The sequence below is a fragment of the Asterias rubens genome, chromosome 9, assembly GCF_902459465.1.
Source record: "Asterias rubens chromosome 9, eAstRub1.3, whole genome shotgun sequence".
NCBI classification, from domain to species: Eukaryota; Metazoa; Echinodermata; class Asteroidea; order Forcipulatida; family Asteriidae; genus Asterias; species Asterias rubens.
The window spans coordinates 2,094,207-2,108,769 of NC_047070.1; the positions used below are offsets into that span (position 1 = coordinate 2,094,207).

The 14,563-nt window shown below is 38.3% G+C and overlaps 2 protein-coding genes across 5 annotated transcripts in view; one reads left to right on the forward strand and one right to left on the reverse strand.

Moving 5' to 3' along the window:
* LOC117294581 (dynactin subunit 1-like) overlaps positions 1 to 8,211 on the reverse strand; it is a 76,225-nt gene extending 68,014 nt beyond the window's left edge. For 2 of the 4 annotated variants that reach the window (XM_033777052.1, XM_033777050.1), the window contains exons 1-5: positions 8,133 to 8,211; positions 3,164 to 3,287; positions 2,833 to 2,950; positions 1,775 to 1,879; positions 255 to 326 (exon numbers count right to left, since the gene is read on the reverse strand). In XM_033777052.1, coding sequence (XP_033632943.1) covers positions 255 to 326; positions 1,775 to 1,879; positions 2,833 to 2,950; positions 3,164 to 3,261 — 393 coding nt within the window. In that variant the 5' untranslated portion in view covers positions 3,262 to 3,287; positions 8,133 to 8,211. Of the gene's footprint in view, positions 1 to 254; positions 327 to 1,774; positions 1,880 to 2,832; positions 2,951 to 3,163; positions 3,288 to 3,769; positions 3,788 to 8,132 lie in introns of those variants that run through there. The other 2 variants (XM_033777051.1, XM_033777053.1) reach the window with 2 other exon arrangements.
* Positions 8,212 to 8,449: 238 nt separating this feature from the next.
* Positions 8,450 to 13,173, forward strand: LOC117294911 (copper homeostasis protein cutC homolog). Its single transcript, XM_033777461.1, has 7 exons — positions 8,450 to 8,637; positions 9,282 to 9,341; positions 10,050 to 10,218; positions 10,737 to 10,777; positions 10,985 to 11,020; positions 12,115 to 12,276; positions 12,800 to 13,173. The coding sequence occupies exons 1-7, from the start codon at positions 8,586 to 8,588 to the stop codon at positions 13,012 to 13,014; spliced, it is 735 nt and encodes a 244-aa protein (XP_033633352.1). The 5' UTR covers positions 8,450 to 8,585; the 3' UTR covers positions 13,015 to 13,173.
* Positions 13,174 to 14,563: the final 1,390 nt, after the last annotated feature.

Sequence of the window (14,563 nt, forward strand, 5' to 3'; positions counted from 1 at the left end):
CACAATAGCCTTAGAACATCTCGACATGTTTCTATCCGTTTTCCCATGAATATTTTCTTAAATAAAAATAATTAATTCAAGAGCAAAACAGCAGGCATTGAGATACTTTGTGTTAGAGATACCCATAGTCTACGTTGTACTACACATAAGCAGCCAATAAGCATGAACTTGCAATGCAGTTATGACATGAACTTGTTTTTCTTTCAGGAGTACAAAAACCTGGTGGAAAAAAATTGCAATGATTACCAACTCACTTTTTCCAAAGGTGTTTTCTGTTCGCCAGACTTTTGCGACGGACTTGGGGGTTGTTTCTTCACAAGCGGTGACTGTACGTAATGGTTTGTTTTTAAGGGTTAATCACAGAACAACTGCTAGCCTTTCAAAAAGTATGGATAAAACTGTAATAAGGCTTTCTCTTTATATAAGATACCAAACCTAAAACTTCAGCAAAGGTCTAAATATCAAATTAGGTTGTTTTTTGCTGCAGATTTCATTCCCCTACCATGTGTCAATCGAATAAGTCCATTGCAGAAACTAGACACAAAAATAACTGTAATAAGCCATTTTGAGATACGTTGGACATGAAGGGTGCTTTCGATTAGCTTCCCCGGGTCGACCCGATCTGCCTTGATACAATCGAATAGCTTTTATGTCATTCCAGGGTCTCACCCGAGTCAGCCCCAAGTGTCCTGCTTGTGGAATGGGTCACTTGGGGCTGGCTCAAGGTGCATGACGTCACCACGAGAGGGCGAGTGTGATCGTTCGATAAGCTCTTGTCAGGGGCATACCTGACTGAGCAACGCTGTGTCGACTGGGGAAGCTAATCGAACGCACCCAATACTGTAACACTGTTAGGTTTGGGTAAATCTGTCTGTATACACCCAAACCGCACATTGCACTCCTATAGTGGCCACCATATCTCAGCAAGGCTGATGGTGGATGGGTATCGACCTTTTATACTGCATTAAATTAACACAATCAGTCAACAAGTGTTACTTCTAAACTGAAAAGGGACGATTATAAATCTGCAGATTTTGGACTCAACATAAGGGCCATGTCACTTCAGGTGCTTTTACAGGAAACTTTTTCCAGGCAAGTTCCACGAAAATAGCCATTCACATTTCAATGTTCAAATATTTTTTATTGGTGATTGTAAGACATTGAAAAATCGACTCATGTGCTACCTAAGTGGTCCTGTAGCATGCACTGCAGTTGGTTGCCTCCAATAAACTGTTCACAGGAACAGTATTAGCGAGTGAACGCTGAATAAATATCCTATCAGTCTCTACTACTGGTTGCCTCCAAGTTGCCTGTACAAGTTGCCTCGTGCAACAAGGCCCGTAGTCTTCCATCTTAAAATCTGAGAAATTAGGACGAAGAATCCTTTACAACATCCACAAAGGAATTGTCTAGATTGACACTCTCACTGCAAACCAGTGCTCTCTGCTAATGATTAGGCGCCAAAATAAATAGATTAGGAGCGACTCTTGGACGACCCAAATAAATTTTGGTTTCAGACAGGCGAACTTAACATAACATATACATTAGGTTTATCTCATGACAAGATCGTCGTCTGAAACCAAGACGCTCCAGAGTCATTCCAAACGACTGCAACAGTCGATCTTTCGACGTCCAGTCGCTCCTAACTGTTTCAGACAATGAACTTCTCATGTATTTAATTGAGAAATCGATTCGGCGCGAGTCTGGAGCGTCTGTATGAAACGGATGTTAGTTACATGTAATTAGTTGTAAAAAAAGATAATCTTAATCTTACCTTCTCTGTTTTTGGTGCACTGGCTCGAGGGATCGATGTTGGGACGGGAGAGGTGGTCCCTGGGGAGACCACTCCACTTCCTGGGGGAGACTCTTCCACAGTAATCTGTCATCCAAAAATAACAAAATATTACAGTCTTAAAGGGAAGGTACATATGATTGGTAGTCACTCCTAAAATAAATGGCAATTCATTGTACTTCGTTAAAAATATAAAACACTTTTTGATTGTATAGAGCAATTTTAGAATCATTTCACTTTGAAATAATGTGTACTTTAGCTTTAAATGGATCGTTATCAATTTCACTACCGCGGAGTCCCTAGTTGATCTCAGGGTCTACTGCTGTTATGCCTTTACTGGTATATGGATTATCCAAATACACATGGAAGACAAATCTCATGTTTTTTTTATCATGATCAGGACTGGGATTACTAGCACGCCACTGAGGCCATGCCCTCCGTTGCCCCTTGGTGTTGGCCTTTGTGCCCTTCAACAGTTTCCAATTGACTTTAAGATTTCCCCAATGGAAGTGTCCTTTGCAAAATGAAAAAGGCCTTGCCCTTTCAACATTTTCAAAGATGAAACTCCAGGCCTGCATGGCAATAAATATTTGTAATCTTCAATCTTCAGTAGAAGTAGAAGTTAAAGAACATAAAACCTTCAAAATTGTCACTCATGTCTACAAAATGCTTCACACCCAATCTCCATCATATCTGGTTGAACTTGTACATTCCTACAACTCTAATACTGCTGAATGCATACAGGCAACGACTCCGCTCATCAGCGCTCATCAGCTAATCAGACCCGGCTTTCTGTTCCTAGAGCTAGAAGGAAGGGTGGGATGGCTGCCCCGCGTCTATGGAATGAGGTTCCCCGCCGGTCTGAGAGAGGCGATCTCGTTGCCTGTAGTCCTATTCAAAAGCCTCCTCAAGCCTCATTTCTGTTCCCCAACCCATCATAGTTTATTTGTTTTTCTGTGTTGTCCTTGTCTCATCTAAAGTGCTCTGTTCTCAGTAGAGCGCTATATAAATGCTTCATATTATTATTAGAAGTAGCTTACCTGAGACTGGCGTACAAAGATGCCATAGTTGTCCGGACAATTGAAGTACTTCTTTCCCTGAACGACTCCATTGTTCTTCCCTTTGGCATCGTCCAAGACTACACCAATCCATTTCCCGCTGTCAAATTCAATCAATTCAAAACCCGATCAGATTTCACTGAGAATATTCAGTGTTTTTATTTTAAATTCCAACACAATTTAACATTTTTCTCATAGAAGTGCCCCTACCATGGAGGAAAATTGAAGTTCAATGATTGCATTTATAAACAGAGTTGGATGAGATCATTTGGGGAAACTCTATAATGATACAACGATGAGATGAGAAGCTTACGTTGCAAAGGCCGTCACACCAACAAAGGCAACCTTCCCATGGAGTCCCTTGCCAGTAATCTCGACCTTTGACCCGATCTTAACTGGCTTCTCAGCCATGTTGATTTCTCAAAGTCTCCCACAATCTGTGACCAAATATAAAAAAATAAAAAAAGGTAAAATTAAAAAGAAAATCAAATCTAGGCTACAATTGAATTATGTTTACTGACAATTAATTGTTTACAAAGGAACTGAATTCCTCAAAAAGAGTCATGAATCAATGTTAGATTATTTTTGTATAATTTTAATTTTAAATGCCAGAACTTCGAATGGCCTCTAAGGGCCTCAAGTTTAAACCATAGCAGAGTCTTACTCAAAAGATAAACGAAAACACACCAAACAATACAGCAAACATGTAAATTAGTGTAGCCAAAGATACAGAAGGCTTCCAGTCAGGGCTCAATTTCTTAAAGCTGTTAAGCAGGAAAATACTGCTTGACAATTTCTTTTGCTAAGGAAAAATTGAGTCAAGCACCAGCCACATCAATGCAAACATAATGTAATTTGAGCTGGTAAACTGTATCTGCTAAGCAATACAATTCTGTGTTTAGCGCGTTGCTGTGCTTACAGGCTTAATAAGGAACAGAATGCAGTCAGAAGATGGTTTTAACTACAATTCTAAAAATAATCAGAAATGAATTGTTTACAGGCAATATTAAATGTCTTGAATGATTAGGCCTCCCAATGGCCCACAGCACCCACAGCAATTGCCATGGGTGCCCTGTGTATTTGCTGAGGCGCACCCTGCAAGGTTCCAATACAAACTTACATTTCCTCCCTAAAAGTGCGCCTTAAAGGAACACGTTGCCTTGGATCGGGCGAGTTGGTCTTTGAAAAGCGTTTGAAACCATTTGTTTTGAAATGCATGCATGGTTAGATAATTTAAAAATGTAATAGGCCTATAATGATCCACACAAACGTGCCTCGGAATTTCACGGTTTTCCTTTTATGTCGCAAAGAAACACGGTCGGCCATTTATGGGAGTCAACAATTTGACTCCCATAAATGGCCGACCAATGTTAGTCGACGATGTAAAAGGAAAACCAAGCAATTTCGAGGGATATTTGTGCAGATCATTGTATTCTACTTTTACAACATCTTTCTAACCATAACAAACGGTTATAAACGCTTTTTATAGACCAACTCGTCCGATCTAAGGCAACGTGATCCTTTACATATAGAAAATTGATGTGGCTCTTCAAGAGTGAAGATCAAGGCCTGAATGAATAGCATGGTAAAACAAACCCTAACAGCCCAGTAAATGGGGGATTGATTTCACAAAGAGTTAGGACTAGTCTTATCTCAAGTTAGGACCAGTTACTCGTCCTAACTTAGGACTATCCATGCAATTTGTATATCTCCTAGGACTCGTCCTAGGTTAGGACTAGTCCTAACTTTTTGTGAAATCGACCCCTGGCCTGTAATAACTCCCAGGCCACGGAGGCCATGGCCTCCGTTGCCCCTGGTCTTGGCCTTGGTGCCCCTTTGAAAGTTTCCCATTGACTTTAAGATTTTCCAATGGAAGTGCTCTTTGCAAAATGAAAATGGCCTTGCCCTTTTAAAGAAATTCCAGGCCTGCAGTAATCAATTTGTCTTTAATCAAAACCTATATAATCAAAGTACCCACTAACAATAACATTCCGTACATTTGTACAGTGCAAAATCACTGACCTTTGTTTGCTAGTGTACGATGCAGTCGAATTACACGTGTACATTATTGTTCATTGTACATTGTACATGAAGTATTATTTTTAGACACGCAAAACCAAAACGCACTTCTCTGTACAAATATTCGTTTTTTTACAAGTGACAATAAACCACTAATAAAAATAATAAAAGTGATTGGTTATGCCTATTTACACCAATATGTATTCTAATGTACATGTACACAGTGTACAATAATGTACACAGTGTACAATAATGTACACAGTGTACAATAATGTACACAGTGTACAATAATGTACACAGTGTACATTAATGTACACAGTGTACAATAATGTACACAGTGTACAATAATGTACAATGTAATAGTGTGCAGTACACATTTTTATGCAACTGACTAAATTCAGTGACAGACAGCTGCACAACGACCCTCAAAGCATAAAGGTGTCAAATATGTCAACAATTTTCATATTATTGACAATGACTAAATACGACCAATCAATTTAGTCTAATGAATTAGTACCATTCAATATAAAATGTAATACTCAATCAATAGAAGCAAGGTTTAGTTAAAGGTTATCTCATACTTTCAGTTTTCCCTGTTTGTCTGATGTGTGTTCCCCAGTGTTGTTGTCCAGTGTTTTCTTGTTTGTGTTGTTTGGTTGTTTGTTGGAGTGTTTGTTGTTGCTGTGATTTTTGTTTGTTCTTCATTTGATTGTCTGTTTGTTAAGGTGTTGTTTTCTGAAAGTCTTTGGTTTTGTTTTGATAATTGGTTTTTCTGTTTTTCTTGGTCTGATTAAGAAAAATGATGCAGACTTTATAAAAATAGAGTTAGGTATTGTAGCGGCGGTGCCGATCGACCGGTAGGGGGCGCCAGCACGACTCCCCTTCGGGGCACTGCTTGTGGCCCAGACAAGCCGATCGTGTCTGCTCGCTGGAGAGGGCGCTCTCTGGCTTAGGTTTCTGTTTCGTGTAATTTCATGACTGGTTGTGTGTAAGTAAACCTCCAAAGAAACGGACAGAAAAGGCAGTTAATTGTACCTCAATTGTGTCATTAAACTGTGTACAACGCAACCCACGGTCAACGCTACAGTATACACAATACAACCTGTGAGTGTGACAAGACATCACATGTTTATACTGGACACCTTTGGTAGTTGTCAAAGACCAGTCTTCTCACTTGGTGTATCCCAACATATGCATCAAATAACAAACCTGTGAACATTTGAACTCAATTGGTTGTTGAAAAATGGAAGAAAAAACACCCTTGTCGCAGAAGCTATGTGGTTTCAGATGCCTTGATTTTGAGACCTCAGCTGAGCTGAGGTCTTGAATTCAATTCAAATATTTTTGTGAGAAATTACTTCTTTCTCAAAAACTACGTTACTTCAGAGGGAGCTGTTTCTCACAATGTTTCATACCATCAACAGCTCTCAATTGTCGTTGCAATTACACCAAGTAAGTTTTTATGCTAACAGTTATTTTGAGTAATTACCAATAGTGTCCAATGCTCTGCCTTTAACAGCCACAGTACATGGACTCTCTGCAGGCATTATTTGTACACAGCTTAATGAAAAAAACATAAAATAAATTTATACATTTTATTTGTTAACCCTTAAAGTTCAAATTGTTATGGAGACTTTCAATTTTCATTAAACCCTTCATGTTTTTTCAAGTTTAGGTATGAAGAAAGGAGTACATGTCAAAACTTTGTTTTTTTTAAAGTTTTTTTTTGAGCTGTTTCTTTTTATAAACGAATCTTGAATTTATGTGTGAATCTTAAAAATTTGGAAAAACATTCCATATCCGACCGCCCCTTTTTCACTCATTGATTAATAAAAAATAAAAAAATTATGATGATTAATTCATAAAAATGAATGCAAAAGTTGTGGCCGAATACTAAAATGTTTCCGAAAACAAAAATCACACCAATATTATTAGCTTATTTATATGGTAACTTTACTGGGATGGTCTTAGTTGCGATAATCGTAACCCTCCATCCTCCCGACGGTCGGAGACCGGAGGGTTACGACACAAGACTGATATTATCGGTGTAACTAGCAGTTTTGACCAGTTTTTGCCAGACTCGTGATCAGATTCGTCCTTTTTTTCCACTTTCCAAAATCATGACAGACATTCTAAACACATGGAGTTGATCTTTATTGTATGACAACGTCATCTGGAACCCTTAAAACAACATCATGAAAATATTTGGCACAAAAAACGACAAAAACTTACCAAAAGACTGACCGAATATATCCATAATCCATAGCGGGCCCAACTAGTGATTTTGAACGTCACACTTGCTTGGCAACAACCAATCAGCTTGACCCAACCAAACACGCACGATGTTCATACAGTACATGTACATGTACATGCCTGCATGCTGCGCACTCGGTGCGGGGGATCGGTGCTTACACACACAGGCGGTGAGTTTGCAAGCTGGAATGGCTGATACGCATACGACAGCCATGGCTCGTCCAGATGCGTGTTTGGTTGGGTCAAGCTGATTGGTTGTTGCCAAGCAAGTGCGACATTCAAAATCACTAGTTGGGCCCGCTATGGATTATGGATATATTCGGTCAGTCTTTTGGTAAGTTTTTGTCGTTTTTTTCTGCCAAATATTTTCATGATGTTGTTTTAAGGGTTCCAGATGACGTTGTCATACAATAAAGATCAACTCCATGTGTTTAGAATGTCTGTCATGATTTTGGAAAGTGGAAAAAAAGGACGAATCTGATCACGAGTCTGGCAAAAACTGGTCAAAACTGCTAGTTACACCGATAATATCAGTCTTGTGTTGTAACCCTCCGGTCTCCGACCGTCGGGAGGATGGAGGGTTACGATTATCACAACTAGGATGGTCTAGTCTTGTCACAGCACAGAGCAGAGTCAGTTGAATTTAGCCCAAAAGGTCAATACTCAAGGAGGAATAAGTGTTCTTATTCATCCATGGTTAGCCCCACTTCTCTTTGCATTCTCTGTGGCACAGATCTTGGGCACAGACATGACAAGTGGGCCAAAAAGGAAGCGTAAACACCGACTCAAAAGCAAGGAAGGCCCAATCTGTCAACTAAAAAACTGTTCCCAATCGCTGCTGCTGTCGATGAGTGATGTTGGATTACTAAATAGGACTGGTCCTTTGCCACAAAAGTCTACGGTGTTTTGTTAATAAAATGCAATGATTTACAGCTTCAAAATTGTGTATAGTTTTAACCAGATAATAATTTGATTAGTTAAAACGAAGGAAACAAAAAACCAATAATTACCAGAATGAAGATTCCAGGTTTTTTGAGAGAAAAATTACTGTCCGCCCCGTCCTCGTAATCATGTGCGGTAACTGAACTACACTCTAAGAAACGAAGCGGATCCTAGTGAAAGTTACCAGACTATAGAGAGAAAAAATTAACCTCGTATTCAAGAAACGCTTTCACTGATACAATGAGGATGCCTGTACTTGATTGCTTTGGGGGGACGAGCAATACACACAAATGATACACCAAAATAAAGGTTGAGTTCCCCGGAAGAAAACAAAATCACTCAGATTACGAGAGGGCGCTATTTTTAAAAGACGGTGTTTAAAAAAAAAGCAAAACAACAACAGCATAATAATATTATGCTCACTATAGTCTATAGACATTAGACCAAACAAAATTCAGACCAAACAGACTACTGACAATAAAAAGGTTTCCAGGTTTATTGTTAACAAAGATTTGTCTTTAATGGAAGTTTGTGTTGACTCAGTGCGTTCTGCGGTTGAAGCAGAAAGGGGTGGTAAGTGTGGTCGTCTTGTTTGTAATTGTGTATGTAAAGTTATAATTCCTTCTTAATCTTGCTTAATCTTAACCCAACCCAAGTAACAACTGGGGCGCTGTATTCCTTTTTCGAAATTTTGACATTATTATGACAAAATGTCAAAATTTCGAAAAAGGAATACAGCGCCCCAGTTACTGGGTCTACTTGCTTTGATAGATAATGATTAGCAAGTTATTTATTAGTCCAATTCAATATATCCATGGTACATTTGTTTGGTGTCCTGGGCCCAAATTCACAGAGCTGCTAAGCACAACAATTTGCTAAGCATTTTTTGCCTTGATAAAAACAGGATTACCAGCCAACTTTCCACATGATTTTTAGGACGGAAATAAGCAAACAACAGCAGAATACCAGTAACAAGCAATATGCAACAAGTGGAAATTTGTTTGGTAATCCTCATCCTGTTTTTATCAATCAAGGAAGAAATTTCATGCTAAGCAAATTTTTGTGCTTAGCAGCTCTATGAAATTGAGCCCTGCTCTCGAGTTTCTGATGACTCCCTGAGTCCATGGAGGTAGAATTATAGCTACCACTTGTTTTTATTTATATTAATATTGACACCAGTTGTATTGCTTAATCAATTTAAAAAAAAAAAAATTCAGGAGCATCAAGAATTGAACTCTGTGCAAGTCTTGCTGAAGGGGGGATCACCCCAAGTCTTGGTAAGCCCGGTTTAAATTTTTATACTTCAAACATGTACTTTTTGTTAACGTAGAGACTAATTTATGTGAACATTTTGGATACTCAATTGGTTCACCTGCCTGCATGCAACCTCAATTCCCCACTATCATCCACTCTGTGCTATGGTCACATAAGTAGTCACCCAGCACAAAAATGGATTGAATGGACTTAGTTTTAAAGTCTAAAGAGAAGATGCGATGATCGTAACCCTCCATCCTTCGACCGTCAGTAGGATGGAGGGTTACGATCGATCATCGCAACTAAGTTATATTAGAGCACAAATGGATTTTGCAACTCGCCCTCCCCAGGACAGCAGCAATGCTTTGACTTTTTAGGAGAGTATAACAATTCAAGATTCAAGATTGGTATACTCTGCCCGTTGATAAGACAGTTTTCTTTGTGCGTAATCCTAAATTATCTGGAAATTCAGAAGTTTTGCGAGGGTTGGGGCTAATTTCAGCATGTGGTCAAAGTTGATTTTCCTCTATTTGAAATAGAGTAGCGTTGTTAACAGCAATTTTGACTACCTGTGAAAAAAAGTAAAGTTATGATTGGGGCATATCGCTGTTAAAACCTTACATGTAGGCATAAGGGTTGAGATCAAAACTCACTGTCATTCTGGACAAATTAGCAATTTAAAGAAAAGACTTCAGCAGTTTTTCTTTCATGTGGTTCTCCTTTCTTATCAGGTTTACTTCGCGTAGTAAAATCCACGATAAAGTTGCCTGTTTTTGTTTTAATTCGTCCAAGAGGAGGAGATTTCCTTTATAGCTCACAAGAGGTTGATGTCATTCGAGAAGACGTCAAACTCTGTAAGGAAAATGGTGCCGACGGATTTGTGTTTGGCGCCCTCACAAGGTGAGAGAGGAAGAAGCTTCAACATGTACATTTGCGTGAGACATAATGTTATCATAATAATAATAGTAGTAACAAGTTCTTATAAGCGCATTTTATTTCACAGTAACGTCTTAATGCGCTTAACACTAGTCCCACTAACATTCCTTTAATCTTTCTCAGCTCCCTAGGGAATATAAAGCCCTGAGCTGCCGTATGGCGGTAGTGGCTTTTTCACACAAAATGTCAACCTTTACCCTCACAGGTACCCATTTATACCCCTGTGTAAAGAGAAGCAATTAAAGTAACCATCTTGCTCAAGGACACGAGTGTCATGGTCGGGATTTGAACCGCACTCTGATGACTTAACCAACCGAACTTGAATTCAAGGCTATAATGTTATTATACTATTTTCAGAAAATTTGATAATGCGGCTGTATATAATAGTTATATTTTTATCAAGTACAAATAAAACAAGTTGTTCTCAGATAAACATATTTTACATCATTATTCATTTTAATGATTGTTTCTTTCTTTTACAGCTCTGGCGATGTAGATCATCAGATTTGTAAAGAGTTTATTGGTGAGATAATTGTCAATTGCTTTCAACAAATTTGCCATGTTTGTTCCCTCTTTATGACTTGTCTGAGCTAAAATAACCCACCGTTTTTCAAAAAGAAATTGACTTTATTAATCAAAAGAAAGAAAAATTGTGATTTTAATTTATGTATTTGTGATTGATGTCTAATGATCTAGCTAATTATCATACAATTTCTTTATTTCTTTACAGAACTTTGTCGACCCCTTCCAGTAACCTTTCATAGAGGTACGTTAATTTAGTAAATGACTTCTTCCCAAGAATCTTTCCATATCTTGAACTTTGAACTTTTCTCACTGTTACAAATTCTCACTGTCATTGTTTTCTTAACAGTTAAATTTTGTCTGCCTTTTTTCATTTTGTCCTGCAAGTGCAAATCAACCCTTTGGCCACCACAGGATAAATATTGTTTAAGAATAAACTATTTAAGAATAAATGATTACCATGAATATTTTTAATAGATGGAAGTTTGCATCCGGCATAAAGAATATAAATTTTGCAAACTTCCATCTATTAAAGCCATTTTACACTTTGGGAACAGAAAAAAAAAAGTTAACAGATTTACAATTAACTTAGCTTCCGGTGGTCTAGTTGGTAAGACACTGCTCTAGAATTGCAAAGTTCATAGGTTCGAATCCCACCAGAGAAACATGCCTAGGTGATTTCTTTTACCGAACTCGGGGAAAGTACTGAGTATACGATGCTAACACACATTGGTGTAAATTGGTGAAACCAAAATTAGTATACACATAATGAATGTTTATGAGTGCAATGGTGCGAATATGTTCATGAGTTGAAAGATGGAATGTTCTATTCAACGAGGCGGAGCCGAGTTGAATGGAACATTCCAGCTTTCAACGAATGAACATATTCGCACCATTGCACGAATGAAAAACATTCATTATTTGTTTTATATAACATCCAAGTAGAACTTTGTCATTTTGATTGAAAGAAACAACTTTCAAAACAAACAATTTCAACTGTAGAAGCCGAATGCTAGTAATTTTACTTTGCCTTCTTGCAGTAACACCTGCTGCGTTACCAAAGACACGCGCACGCAGTGATGTTTTTACTCAGCTTTTTCGTTCCATCCGAAAAGTACCATTGCACGCTGGCAGCGTGCCAGCGTGCAATGGTACTTTTCGGATGGAACGAAAAAGCACGGCGAGTGACTCAGCGTGCAATGGTACTTTTATTTGCTATCACGTGACGGACAATCCTCCAATCAAATGGCAAGGATCTGCTTGGGTGTTATATAATATACCATGACTGTTTGCTGTTTGTTAGTCATTTCTGATTATTCTTATGGGTTCATAATATAGCTTTTGATATGTGTCGTGATGCATATACCTCACTAAGGGACATCATTAACTTGGGATTTGAGAGACTGTTGACAAGTGGTCAGGAGACTTCAGCTCTTGAGGGGCTACCACTAATCAAAGAGATCATTCAACAAGCTAAAAACAGGATCATTGTGATGCCAGGTAAGCAGGTCTCAATCCTAAGTTCAGAAAGCTATTATAGGCAGTGGACACTATTGGTAATTACTCAAAATAATTGTTAGCATACAAACTTACTTGGTAACAAGCCATGGAAAGCTGTTGACAGTATAAATATTGTGAGAAAAAGCTTCCCTCTGAAGAAACATAGTTTTTGAGAAAGAGGTAATTTATTACTCAAATATTTTAAAGGCTTCAGGCCTGAAGTATTTTATTATTTGTGTAGGTATCTCAAAGCAATTAAGTTTGTACAAGGGTGTTTTTCTTTCATTATTTTCTTGCAACTGCGATGACCAATTGAGCCCAAATCTTCACAAATTTGTTAGTTTATGCATATGTTGGGATACACCAAGTGAGAAGACTAGTCTTTGACAATTACCAAAGGTGTCCAGTGCCTTCAAAGGGAAGGCATATATTTGATAATCACTCTAAAACTTAATGAAAACATTTTTATGGTTATTACATTCAAATTTTTAACTTTTTGTTACTTTTTCTGTACTGTTCGGAGGTGGAGGAATAAATGAGCGAAATCTTGACCGTATTCTTACTGAAAGTGGCGCTCGTGAATATCATTGTTCAGCTCGAAGTACAGAAGATTCCTCAATGGTGCACAGAAACAACAGGGTTGCCATGGGAGCGTCTCTTAAATCTCCAGAATTCAGCTATAAATTTGCTGACAAGGAGCTGATACAGACATTGAAAGACATTCAAGCTGCTGTCTAAGATAAACTGATTCTTTGATGAGGATTTCATTTGTAGACGAGGAAGAACTGGACCCATTATATTCAGAGGTTTCTGTTGTAGCCATGGCCTAGTGGTTAAAGGCAGTGGATACTATTGGTAAATACTCAAAATAATTATCCTCATAAAACCTTTCTTGATTACAAGTAATGGGGAGAGGTTGATAGTATAAAACATTGTGAGAAACAGCTCCCTCTGAAGTGACGTAGTTTTCAAGAAAGAAGTAATTTTCCACGAATTTGATTTCGAGACCTCAAGTTTAGAATTTGATGTCTCTGAATCAAGCATCAGAAAGCACACAACTTCGTGTGACAAGTGAGTTTTTTTCTTTCTTTATTATCTCGCAACTTCGACGATCAATTGAGCTCAAATTTTCACAGGTTTTATGCGTATATGTTGAGATGCACCAACTGTGAAGACTAATCTTTGACAACCAATAGTGTCCACTGTCTTTAAGAGTACTCATCTTTGGCGATCAGAAATAAAGAGTTGGACAACCAGCCGAAAAATAAAGAAACAAACCCAGCAACGATTGTAATAATGCGTTTTTCTTTCCTTTTGCTGCTTGAGTTGAGTATTGTTTCAGTTTACTTGAGAAAACAAATTCCTGTATAGGTATCTTTATTTCAACTATTATAATAATAGTTTTTTACTCTACAATAAAACTGAATTTGTGTCTGATGTGTGACTTATTCAACATATCTTTGAATGCGTGAGACGATATCATGTGTGACAAATGGTAATATGGGTGCACCCCACTATATTAGGAGAAAATAGAGCGTCCTGCCGTCGATTTCACAAAGAGTTAGGACTCGTCTTATCTCGAGTTAGGACGGGTAACTCGTCCTAACTTAGGATTAATATTAAGGTCTGCATGCTACAGTGCAGGGTTGGTTAGCTTAAGTTAGGAAAAGTTTTGTGAAATCGACGTCAGCTCATTAATTAAAATAATTCCAGATAAGAAATTTGTTGAGACCCAAAGAAAAGGGATATTGTGTAAAACAAATTCCCAATTATGACTTGGGGCGGGGGGGGGGGGGGGGGGGGTTATTGACTTCCAACTTGAGGTAATTTTGATGATATAGATCCTGAAATAAGTAGTCATAATTCGCTAACAGGTGTACTGGACATTTTCAAAGATTTATGCTCGGACCTTGCGAAAATTACTGGGTGTATTTTTATTTTGAGGGTGAATAACTCGACCGGCACTCGGACTCCCCATATTAAATTGAGCAGAGAATTAAAGTTCAAGAGTCAATGAATAATTTCCCCTTTGCTGTAAAAGCTGTGAGACTTCTAAAAGTATTTTCGTGTATTTTTAATTAATAAGCATTATGCACTGTAGGCCCTATGTTACAGGTGTTTATTTAGTGGTGGGTGGGGTGCACCCATCAAGACGACCGGTGTCATGACAAAAACTGTCCACTGGCAATAAGTGTCCGCTCATTAGCATATTGCGGTCAGACGTCTATGACGTCACATTGTTTACGGAAGCTTGCTAAATAGTGTGCGCGGTTAGCGTGCATCATCG